This window comes from Chinchilla lanigera, unplaced genomic scaffold, assembly GCF_000276665.1.
Source record: "Chinchilla lanigera isolate Chin_1 unplaced genomic scaffold, ChiLan1.0 scaffold00062, whole genome shotgun sequence".
Taxonomy (NCBI): Eukaryota; Metazoa; Chordata; class Mammalia; order Rodentia; family Chinchillidae; genus Chinchilla; species Chinchilla lanigera.
The window spans coordinates 6,808,848-6,819,931 of record NW_004955463.1 but is presented as its reverse complement, the minus strand read 5'-3'; the positions used below and the strand labels follow the sequence as shown (position 1 = coordinate 6,819,931).

Here is an 11,084-nt window from a genome sequence, read left to right as displayed (position 1 = left end):
GGGCGGGCGCGGGGAGGAAGGAGGGCAGGCAGGAAGGGAGAAGAAAGGATGGGGCGAGGCGCCCGTCCCGGAGTTGGGGATGCAGCCGAGTTGGGGCTGGGGGCTGCTGCTGCCCGAGCCCAGCAGCTGCCGAAGGAGGGGACGCGGGGCGGCTCGGGAGGAGGAGGAGGAAGAGGAGGAGGCGCGGGAGGAGCGGGGCGCGGGGCGCGGGGTGCGGGCCGCGGCTGGGGCACGGGGACCCGGACAGCCGCCGAGCGCGCTCCTGGCAGGCTCTGGCAAGTACGGGATCGGAGCAGCTCCTCTCGCCTTCCTCCCTCCCCTCGCCGTCCCCTCCCTCCCGCCTTCCTCCGCCCTCCCTGGACGTGGGCTGCAGCCCACAGGGACCGGACGGGGACGGCGAAGCCCCCCGCGGGAGGAGGGGCCGGATGGCGCGCGCGCGGGGAGGGGCGGCGCCGGGCGGAAGCGCAGACCCCGGCCCCGGCGCGGCCGAGGGTCCCGGGCCAGGCCCCGCACCCCGGCCCCGAGCCCCTGCGCCGCTTGACTCGCGTGGGCCTGGAGAACCGCCCGGCCGGCGAGCGGACCGCTCCGGGCTGGGATACTTTTGTTCGCCCGCCTTTCACCAGGGATTTGCACCCGGACCCCTGGGCCTGCGCTCGCTGTCAGTACCCGCGAGACCCACTTCTTCCCTCCCTAGTCTTGAAGCGACAGGACGAGAGAACTCGAGTGGCAGTGGGGACAGACAGCAGCCCGTGGGCTTCTTCAGGACACGTGGGCTTCCACCCCACCTCAAAGGCCGCGGGGCCTGGGAAACCTCTCCAGCCCAGTCGGCGGGCTGCGCTTCTCCCGGAGGCTCCCCGCGGCCCCTGTCCGGACTGCTGTGCCCTGCTAGACTGTTCTGGAACCAATTGTTTACCTGGCCGGCTCACTCTTGGGGAGCTCTTCCTGGAACGCAGGACCCTGCCCTGTTTGTCTTTTTAATCCCACGGCTATTTAAATGGACTACCTGGTATACAGTAGTTAAAATGAGTGCTCCTCGCTGCCAGCAGATCTGGAAGGTCAACACGGACGATCTCCCTAGGTTCAAAGCGCCAAGTACCCAATATTTGGTGTGGTCGCCCACAGACCCAGAAGCACCGCAGAGCTTCGGTTTCTTGGCTATGAAACGGGACCGTTGTCTTTCTCTCCCAGGGTTTTAGCGATTACAGATTGAAAGAGCCATAACGTTTAGCACTTGTTCTTGCCCTGTTAGGTTTACGATACATGGAAGCTAACAGTATTATTACTAAGTTTCCATTTTGTTTAGGCCCTAGAGAGCTTTTCCAATACGAGATCAATGAAGCTTTTAAACTTGACAGCTACAAAGTTAAAAATCATAAACTCAGTAAATTCTGTCTCACTTCTCACTCTTAGGAATTCTCTGTCAGAGCAGGAGGTTCTTTCCCTCACAGCACCAATCACGATTTCTAATTATTTGCTTGCTTAACTGTTTATCTTTTTACCTCCACTAGAAATTCTTTACCCTGCACTGGTTTAAGTGCTGCCGGTGGAAGGGTGGAGGTGGCAGTAGGAGTTGAAGATAAGGGCCCTGCCTTGAGGGGGTTTTAAAGTGGTGTTGTGGAGACAAGATACCGCAAACAGCTTCACAGCAACATAATCCAGAATTCTGGTTCAAATTATAGAAAGCATGAGTGCGCGCGCGCGCGCGCGCGCGCACACACACACACACACACACACACACACTTTAAGGTTTAAAGGCGCTATGAAAAGAACAGTAGTGATGCTTAGACGTACACATTGAATTTTTCTTGGGCATCTGAAGATTTGGGAAAAGAATTTTTAGAAGAAAAAAATGCTTCTGTCCTCTAATTGCTGTCATAATCTCATTGCTCTCCATAGGAACAAAGGTGTATCCGGGAGGGAAATAAACCAAGAGTCCATGGAAACTACAACTGAAGATATTCAGAAGCAAGGCTACAATTTATGGGAAAACTGTGTCTTGATGTACTAATTAGCAGTCCTTTCCAGGGCCAGCTTTTCCCTGTTATTTGAGGAACCACGAGGGGGCAATATCTTCCTGAGCAATAGCTGAGTGGTGGTCTTGGACCCCTGTGCTGGCCAGGAATCCCAGGACTTTGTTCTTCTTGGTCATTCTTTCCTGTTACTGCATGCGCCCAAAGAAAGGCATTGTTTTGCTGGAGCCTGGCAGGGACCCAAGAAAAATGACAGTTAATCTAGTTCTTGATGGTTCCAGTCAGACCCCTCTTAAGAGTAGATGGAACATGTTGTGTGATCTCAGGATGCTGGAAGAACTTTCCCTACCCCCATCCAGGGGAAGGTGGCTTAATTCCAAATATAGAACATGATTTTTTTTTTTTTCTTTTTTTTGTCTTTAGGCCAAACCGGGACTTTGTCCATTGTTAAAAGTCAGAAACCTCTGGGATAAGAAACAAAAATATGTTCCATTAGAGGAGCTTTGTCTGGATTGTTCATTGTGTTCTCAACATCTATACAATACCTAACACATAGTAGGTACACAGTTACTTTGGAATGAATGAGTGAATGAATGAGCACATTAAGTCTTAGCAGTTACTTTTTTTTTGTACTTGAATGACATTGTTGGATTTATTCAAAATCCCAAGAGGAGAGAATGAATTAGTAGAAATGCCTTAGAATAGAGAGCCGCAGAAGGTCACTAGAGAGGGTCAGAGCAATGGTCTTTCTTTTATTTTATTTTTTGCAGGAGGTAGGACCTAAAAGAAGACCTACAACAAAGTGAGACAACTGATAAGATTTCAAGAAATAAAATGGAAACTCCCATCAGTATATTGACGCATCAGGCAATAAAAAGTTGAGAAGCCAACAGGGTTTCCCAAAGTCTATAGTTGGGGAGGTAGGGGTGGATGCAGAGTGTTCCCAGCACACTGTATGAGATGGGATAATATGCCTGGATGAAGGAGATTCCTGTTTCCTGGCATTTCCCCAAAGAATGGTTTAAACTTATTTGGAGGAAAAGTTGAATAACGTGTAACCAACCAAACCTAGGGAAAATCTGTAAACAGACCTTCATTATTTATAAAACCTTGTGACTTGAGTGTGCATGTGTGTGTCCGTACACACGCTCATGTGTTCGGAGAGAGCGATGTACATTCACTCAGGCTATAAATAATCCTGATTACTTGTTTACTGCTTCAAAGAAAGAAAGTTTCAAAAGTGAGATCTCTTCAGTAGCGATAGTTTCCAGACATACTAAGAATTATAAGACAACAAAGAGATTTTATATCCTGGAAAAATTGGGCTAATGACCAAGAAACATCTGCCCTCTCCCCTGTCCACTGCCCTACTATATTTCTGTCTGGCCTACAAGGTTACATGCCAGATTCAAGGGGAAATATCATATGCACCTGTAGTTTTTATTGCTCATCGCTGTTTCTCTGGCAGTGTTCCTTTTGAGGCTTGCATTAAGAAATCCAAACCCATAATTATGTCTTTAATGTTTGTCTCTGGGAATTGCAGACATTAAAAGGCTATTTTGAGGCTGTTTGCATGGCTTACGCTTTGTACCTATGCTAGCTCCACAGCAGAAAGCTGCAATATCTACCATATGTGTTGTGGATTGTCTGTTAAAATCTTCTGCCAAGCCAAAGGAGTTCTTGGGGCCAGAGATTCTGTTCCTTGGCTCTTGTCATCCTTGACAACTCTCTCTCCCTCATCCCACTGCTGTCCTCCCCTAGGCTATCACCATCTTCTGGGTTTTTTTTCTAATAGTGGAAAAAGACATATAACTTAAAATTTACCATCTTAACCATTTTTAAGTCTATACTTCAGTATTAAATATATGAACACAGTTGTGCACCATCCCCCTGATTTTTACTCCCTCAAACATTCTGAAAGGAGCCCACTTTCCTTCAGTCATTTAAGGAAGCCAGACCAGCCTCATGCAGAGGCCAACCTGGTGGAGGATACAGGTCACTGGTTTATGCTGAGCGGAGCTCTCAGCAGACAGTGCCAATGTATCTGGCGTGTCTGTAATCCCAGCATGCAGGGAGCTGAGGCAGGAGTACTGCTGCAAGTTTAAGGCCAGCCTGGGTTAAATAGTGAGACCCTGCCTCAAAAAAAAAAACAACCAATTAATAGTGTCCCCTAAAGACCCATGTGCTGAGGGAGGGATCCCCAATGCACCAGTGTTCAGAAGTGGGGTTAGACGACTGGGTCATCAGAGTATTAACCTCATCAGTGGACTGATGTGTTGACAGCTGAGTGGTCTATTAGATGATTTGGGCCCATTTGGAGGAAATAGTTCACGGGAGGCATGCCTTTGAAGGATATTTTGTCCCTGACCTCTTCTTCCGTTTCCTAGCTGCTATCAGATGAGCAGCTTTCCTCTGCCACACCCTTCCGCCGTAATGCTTCTGCCTTACCACAAGTGTAGAGTAACTGCGCTGGCTGCCATGGACTGAAACCTCTGACACTGTGAGCCATCATAAACCTTTCTTCCTTTAAGCTGTTTTTCTCAGGTAGTTTATCACAATGATGGAAAGCTGGCTAACACACCAGGCTTGTGAGTGAACTATCTTGGAAGTAGGTGCTCAAGCCCCAGCTGAGCTGCCCAACCAATGCCATGTGGAACAGGGATGATCTTCAGCAAACTGCTCACATTGCAAAATTGTTTAGCAAAAAAAAAAAAAAAAAAAGGAATGCTGTTGTTTTAGGTCATTGAGATTTAGGGTAGCTTCTTATACAACAATATATGACTAAAATATAATTGCATGCCAAGAAGTGTAATACAAACCCCAGGCCCAGCTCTGTGATCAGGTGGGCATGGAAGCTAGAAGAACCCTGAGAAGTCTGTCAGTGAAGAACACTTATGGGGCAAAGAAAATATTATTATTACAGGCTGGATCTGGCTTAGAAACTGGAAGAGCAATTAGCTAAATAACCTGCAGTTACATGAAAGTTACGAATAGGTACCTAATAAACATGTAGATGTGGCTATGGAGATTTCTGGAGAAAACACTGAAATGACTGAATGGTATTTAGTTCTTTATTTTGGAGTGCTGGAGATTGAACCCAGGGCCTCACACAAGCTAGATAAGTGCTCTACCACTGAGTTACAACCCCAGCCTAAATAGTTTTTTTTGGATGTTTATGATTCCCGACCAGAGAAGTAAAGGGACCTAAAAAAGGAAGTGTTCTATTTTCCATCAGAATTAAAAGAAATAGGACTTGGATTAGAGAATTAGAGAAGCCAGGACTTGGAAGGTTTGAAAAAAAAGTTCTCATTCCTAGCTTCTTTACAGGACAAAACTTTTAAAATTGGAAATGGCCTAAGAGCAAAGGTGCAACCCAGGATGCTACCATGAAAACATGGCCTTAGGTAAAGTTCAGGACCAGGATGTTGATAGAAGACCCTGGGGAAGGTGGCTTCAGCAATGATCCCCAACTACCTGCTGGTGTTGGAGCCCATGTGTGTGGTCCCCTCCCCTGGACCATGAGCTGAACCTACTGATTTACTTTTAATTAATACAGCATGGACAGGAAAAAAAAGAGACCGCTCATGTCTTACACACCCTTGTTGCTCTCACTCACTTCCTTTGATGGACTCCAGCTGCCACAACGTGAAGGCCACAAGGTGGAGAGACCCATCTGGCACGGAATAACGGAGGCCTTCATCTAAAAGCCAACAGGGAACTGGGTTTCAGTCCAGCAACCCACAGGGAACCTTGCCCACAACCATGTGGATGAACTTGTAAATAGATTCTCCCTATGTGGAATCTGTGGATAAAACCTGTTAGGACTAAACATTTAAGTCTCCCCCAAGTCCATTATAAAACCCTCATCTCCAGTGGGATGGTAGTAGGGTAAGGCCTTTGGGAAGTAACTAGGTTTAGATGCATTCAGGAGAGAGGCACCCTCATAATGGAGTTACTGCCCTTAGAAGAAGAGGAAAAGATGCCAAAGCTTCCTTTCTCCCCGTCACGTAAACACACAGTGATAACAGGAGCCAAACTGTCTGGCACCTTGATCTTGGATTTCCCAGCCTCTATAGCAGCCTGTTGCTTAAGCTGCCGGCCTACCTTGCTTTGTCATAGCAGCTTGTGTGGCTAAGACAGTAACTGACAACCTAGAAGTGGGGGTGCTGTTGTAATACTAAAAATGTCAAAGTAGCTTTGTTTTTTGTTTTTTTTTCTTTTTGCGGTGCTGGGGATTGAACCTAGGGTTTTCTGCATTCTAGGCACGCTCTCTACCACTGAGCTATAGCCTCAGCCTTTGGAGCTATTTTTATCACTAGGTAATAAAGAGAGACTGGAAGAGTTTTGAGGTGATGCTAGAAAAAGCTAAGATTTTATGAAGGGATTGTTAAAGGTGATTCTGGTGAGGGCTCAGAAGGAAGAGAGGAGAGGTATCAACAAAGCTACCAGCTGCTATGGTGCAGGCTTGTAATCCCTATGTGGAGGCTGAGGCAGAAGGATCAGAAGCTCAAGGCCAGCCTGGCCAATTTAGGAACAACATGTCTCAAAATAAAAGGGAAACCTGGGTGTTATGACACATGTCCATAATCTCAGCACTCTGGGAGGCTGAAGCAGGAGGATGGCAACTTTGAGCCCAGTTTGAGCAACTTAATGATTTAGTGAAATCCTGTCTCAAAATATTTTTTAAAAGGGGAGTGGGTGCTAGGGATGTAGGTCTGTATGAAGGCCCTGTGTTCAATCTATCCCTACAAAAAAGGTTCTACTGTCTTAGAGAACACAGAAATAATCATGAACAGAATACTAGTAGAACTATGGACAGTGAAAGCCATCCTGATAGTCTCAGATAGAAATGAGGAAGGTATTACTGGAAAATGGTGGGAAGGCAATATTTGTTATAAAGTGGCAAAAAACCCGACTTGTTCGTGTTCTACTCTTTGTTTTGTGTGTGTGCATGTGTGTGCGTGTGTTTTACAGCGTGGTACTGGAGATTGAACCTGAAACCCTACCACATGCTATGCAAGTGCCCTACAACTCAGCTACGCCCAAACCTGCATGATCTAGTGTTTTGTGGAAGCTAGAACTTGCAAGAATGAAACTGGACATTTATTTTGGAGATTTCTAAGCAAAGTGTGGAAGGAGTGGCTTGATGCCTCCTGACTGTTTAAAAGTAAAATGTGAGAAGAGAGAAAGAAATTGAAGATAGAACTGGGAAGCAAAAAGTAACTACAACTGAAATTTCTGGAAAATTCTCAGTCCTTCCAGATCCCCAGAACTGAAAAAATGTATTCAGAAAAGAATACCAATGACATAGCTGGTGGACCATTTGGTAAAGAGTTTAGAATACGTAAGAGATTACGATAGGTAATAAATTAGGACAGGTAAGAGATTAGGATAGGTATAATCAGCCTTCTCAACAGAAGCCATGGGATTGTAATGGTAGAAATACTACTGTCACTAAAGGAATAGCAAAAATGGGGTGCAGTATAGGAAGCATGCTGTATCCTGCAAGAAACAGGAAGACCGACCTCACAGTGATTCGAAGGTAGTCAGGGCTTGTGCTCCTAGCGCAAGTCCCCAGTGCATGGTCTGAGGGACAAAGCTGTCTCTGCTGTGGGTGGGACCCTGATCTAGTGGAGCTGTGTGGTGGACCCTTGTAGAGAGCCACTTGGGTGGTCCTCCAGAGCTGAAGGGACAGGACTCAACACAAATAGAACCTCAGTAGGTCAAAAAGGCAGGACTGCTCTCCGCTGGTCAGTAAGGCAGAGCATCAAACCAAATAAGATTGTCCTTGAGCTTTAAAGTCTTACAGTATTTGCCCTGTTAAGTTTTGAATTTGCTTGGAACCTATCACACTTTCCTTCCTTCCCATGTCTCCCTTTTGGAAGGAGAATGTCAATCGCATGCCTGTGCCACCATTGTGCTTTAGAAGCACATAACTTGTCTGGATTCCTAGATTCACAGGTAGGGAGAAATTTGCCTCAGGGTGAACTTCACCTTAGATCCCACCCATATCTGATTTAGACGATGTGTAGATGAGACCTTAGACTTTAGAACTGATGCTCACATGAGTTAAGGAAGACTGGGGATTCCGAGGTGGAATGGATGTATTTTGGTTATGAGAAGGATAGGGGTTTGGAGGGGCTAGTGGTGAAAGAATGACTCAAACAGGACCATACCCCTAGATGACACCTTGGTCTCAGTGTTTGGCAGTACTTGAGGCAGGTGTTTAGCCTAAGCAGCACCTGGGCTCCTAACAGAAACAGAGATGATAACAGTATGTTGCTTTAAGTCATTAAGTTTTGGGGTAACTTGTTACCCAGGGTAGCTGTGTGGATGCCCTGGAAGGTTTAAGGTGGTAGTTATAAGGTGCTTAATGATTGGAATACATTGTGATAAATGTAATTTTGGGTGATTTTGTTGTTGTTGTGCAAACATCACTGTGAACTTCTACAAACTAAGATAGCCACAGCATGGGTAGGTGATACAATCTTACAGCACCACAGCAGTCCATGTAGTCCATCCTTGAGGGAAACCTGTGAATGGGTCCATGCCTCACAGGTCCCTTCAACTAGACAATAGGGCATTTAACAACCTACAGGGTGTTGGCCCACTAGCCCCAGGTAGAATAGGGTCTGCCTTGGAAAGAAATATAATTGTTGGTTTGTCTTCATGATTCAATGCTAATTTCTTTTATCCTTTTTTTTTTTTTTTTTTTTTTTGAGGAGGGGCAGGACTAGGGCTTGAACCAGGGTTTTGTGCATGCTAGGCAAGCATTCTACCGCTGAGCTGCATCCCTCAGCACAATTTTAACTGGAGGTATTAGACACTTGTGGCTTTTTAAGGATTTTATTGCAGCTTACACTGAAATAGAGGCTCTACCTAATCAAGAGTCCTTTGAGGGTTCAATTTTATAGGCAGGACACAGGCTGAAAAAGTTACTTATTTGCAACTATTGGCTATTTCCAAAAGGAAAAATGACTCAGAAGATGGAGCAAAGAATCATTAAGAATTATTCCCAAAGAGCAGGGATGGTCCTCATTAAGAAACTGATATTATTGGACTATCTAGGCCATTTTTGTCCTTTTGAAAGGGAATATCTATTATAGGTTTTCTATCCCTTCTTTAGTATTAAATGGAGATCAGATGCTTCATCTTTTTAGTGCATTGGCCTTCAGAATAAATAATCTGATCAAATGTGACTCCTCCAGCTCTTCTGTCTCAGAACACAGGTCTGAGGACACAGTTGCACTATGTCTGAAGACATAGTTGAGAGTGATGCTGCACACCTATAATCCTAGCACTCAGGAAGTTGAGGCAGGCCTCACAAACTCAAGCTCAGCCTGGGAAATTAGTGAGACCTTGTCTCAAAATTTGTAAAAAAATTTTTTTTGTCTTTTGAGATGTGGTTTCACTGTGCAGTTCAGGCTGGCCTTGAACTCTCTTTGTAGCCCCGGCTGGCCTCGAACTTGCAGTGATCTTCCTGCCTTAGCCTATGAAGTGCTGGGATTACAGGTGTGCACCACCACATCTGGCAAAAAATTTTTTTAAAGAGCTGGGGATATAGTTCAGTGTGAAAATACTAGTTCAACCCCTGGCACTACCAAAAAAAAAAAAAAAAAAAAAAAAAGGCTCAAAAAAGCTACACCCAAAGCTTGGGTCCAACTTATATAATACTATCTATTTCTTTTTATTTTTTGTCAGTACTAGGGTTTAAATCTAAAACGTGCTAACCTACAACTCTATCTCTTTTTTTTTTTTTTTCCTTCCTGTGTCAGGAATCGAACTCATGACCTTGAGCTTGCTAGGCAGGTGCTTTGCCACTGAGCTAAATCCCCAGCCCCTATTATTTTTTTATATTGGGATAAGGGCTTGCTAAATTACTGGGGCTGCAGGTGGCTCAAACTTGTGATCTTCCTGTCTCAGTGTCCTGAGTAGCTAGAATTACAGGCATGTGCCACTGTTCCCAGCTAGGTAACAAAATCCTAAACTAGAGTTTGGCAAATGCTTTCTCTATAGGGCCAGATAGCAAATAATTTTAGACTTTCTAGGTCATACAAGTGATCTGTAGTGTGTATTCTTCTTATTTTTGTTTTTAACAAACCTTTAAAAATATAAAAGCCATTCTTATCTCAGGAGCTTTATAAAAACAGGCCATGGGCCAGACTTGGCCCTCAGGACGTTCTATGCTTATGGCTTTCCTGGACTATGAACTGATGTAAAGTAGGATGACATATTTTGGTCTTATAGGGGAGGAAATAACTGTCTTTACTAGATGGGAGGAAGATTCTTTATTGTGGCCACAAGGTGGATGGTGTTAGCTATCTTCCAAGATAACTCCAGATAATTTTACCTTTTCATAACATGTGTGCCACTCCTGTCTTTAAGGGTTGGCCTTGTGTGTTCTCCTCTTGAATCTGAGCTGAGCTTATACCTGCCTTGACCAACAGAATGCAAAGGAACCGACATTTTGGGAATTCTGAGTGCAGGCATTCTTCGTTACTTTTCTCATTGCTGAGACAAAATACCTGACACCCCAAGCTAAAGGAAGAAAGATTTGTTTAGCTCACAGTTTGTAGAGGTTTCAGCGCATAACTGGCTCCAAGGCAGGATGGCATCACAGAGGAGAAGCAGTTCATGGTGTGAAGAAGGTAGCAAAGCAACAAGGGACAAGTACAGCTCTTTTTATTCCTTATATCTTATCCAGGCTACTTAGGTGGGTAACAGTCACACCTTAATCCTAGTGCCCTTGAGCCTAGCATTGCACCATGAATCAATCCCTCTAGATCCAGCATCACACGACCCCAGATCCAGCCACCTCTGAAAAAGCCCCACCTGTGACTGCATGAGGCCTTGGGGGAACATCTAAACACAAACCATAACACAGGCATTCAAAAATCCTGGCAGCTTCTATTTTCTCCCTCTTGGAACCCAACCTCCATGTAACAGAAAGCCCAGGCAGTCACTTGGAGAAGGCTATGTGAAGGAAATTCAAACCCTGCTCTTCTATCCCTTAGAGCATCATCTAAGTTCCCCACTGACAGGCAGCACCAACAACCAGCCTGTGTGTCAGCCATCTTGGAAGCAGACGCTCCATGTTTAGCCACTCCAGCCCAT

The 11,084-nt window shown here is 45.3% G+C and overlaps 1 protein-coding gene and 1 long non-coding RNA gene across 2 annotated transcripts in view; one reads left to right on the top strand and one right to left on the bottom strand.

The window, feature by feature from the left end:
* Positions 1 to 2,362, bottom strand: part of Rbpms (RNA binding protein with multiple splicing) — a gene marked incomplete in the record, with an annotated part of 155,824 nt that extends 153,462 nt beyond the window's left edge. The window contains 1 exon segment of the mRNA XM_005398470.2: positions 1,895 to 2,362. Within this exon segment, the coding sequence (XP_005398527.2) occupies positions 1,895 to 1,938 (44 nt within the window).
* LOC102024099 lies at positions 206 to 4,691 on the top strand. The gene is made up of 3 exons (XR_001236633.1): positions 206 to 279; positions 2,394 to 2,525; positions 2,741 to 4,691. It is a non-coding gene; the product is annotated as an uncharacterized LOC102024099 (long non-coding RNA).
* Positions 4,692 to 11,084: the final 6,393 nt, after the last annotated feature.